Raw genomic sequence first — 816 nt, 5'->3', positions numbered from 1 at the left:
ATGGCCGCCCTACCCTGGCTCGCCGCCGCGGCCGTCGGCCTCGCCTCGGGCGGCGCGGCGGACAGGTGTGTGGCGGCAGCCCCGCGTGCGGCTGCAGGGGAAGGGGTGTGTAAAAGGGGCTGGGGCCGCTGCCGCCTGCCTTGTCAGCAGCTCGAGGGTTGACCGTCACTGGGTGTGGCGTGCCCTGCACACAAAAATGCTTTTGTAAGGAAACGGGGTGCAATGGCCTGATGCTAACAGCCACAGCGCCATTCGGCCCGCTTATGCATAGCGCCCAGCCCCATCCAAATCCCAAGAGCCCCCACCCCCGGTGCGCAACCTCTGTCCGTCCCTCTCCCCATGACAACTTCCCCTAACCGTCCCCGCACCGCGCAGGCTGATCCGCGGGGGCGCCCCTGCCCTGGCGGTGCGGCGCGCCTTCCAGTGCGCCTCCTTCCTGGGCTGCGCCACGTCCGCGCTGCCGCTGGCGCTGGCGGGTGCGCCGTCGCTGCCGCTCGCGGTGGGGTGCCTGTGTGCCAACCTGGCATTCTACTCCGTCAGGTGGGGCCGTCAACCACCCCCCTTGCGCCTGTAAGCTTTGTGTGTCTTCCATCCCCTCTTGACAAAGTCTGACTCGGCTGAATTTGACTCTTGACTTGATTCGACGGTGGCATGCGCTGTGCTGCGGCCAGTCTGTTCGTGCGCACCCAAGGTGATGCGAGGCTGAGAGGCGCCCTCGCCCTCGACGCCCGTGCAACAAGCACCCCCCCCACCACCACCCCGGGCTCCCCCTCATCCACACGCTCCCTGCTCCCCTCTGCCCCCCCACCCCCACTG

General features: G+C 68.4%; 1 protein-coding gene across 1 annotated transcript; it reads left to right on the top strand.

Annotated features, from left to right (window-relative positions):
* On the top strand, positions 1-695 carry MNEG_11871 (hypothetical protein; the record flags this gene model as incomplete). The annotated part of the gene is made up of 3 exons (XM_014039655.1): positions 1-65; positions 376-540; positions 692-695. 3 exons carry the CDS (start codon positions 1-3, stop codon positions 693-695), a joined length of 234 nt encoding a protein of 77 aa, XP_013895109.1.
* Positions 696-816: the final 121 nt, after the last annotated feature.

This window comes from Monoraphidium neglectum, assembly GCF_000611645.1.
Source record: "Monoraphidium neglectum strain SAG 48.87 unplaced genomic scaffold scaffold02946, whole genome shotgun sequence".
NCBI lineage: Eukaryota > Viridiplantae > Chlorophyta > Chlorophyceae > Sphaeropleales > Selenastraceae > Monoraphidium > Monoraphidium neglectum.
Note: the sequence above shows the minus strand (reverse complement) of the source record. Positions and strands in the feature narration are given on the sequence as shown.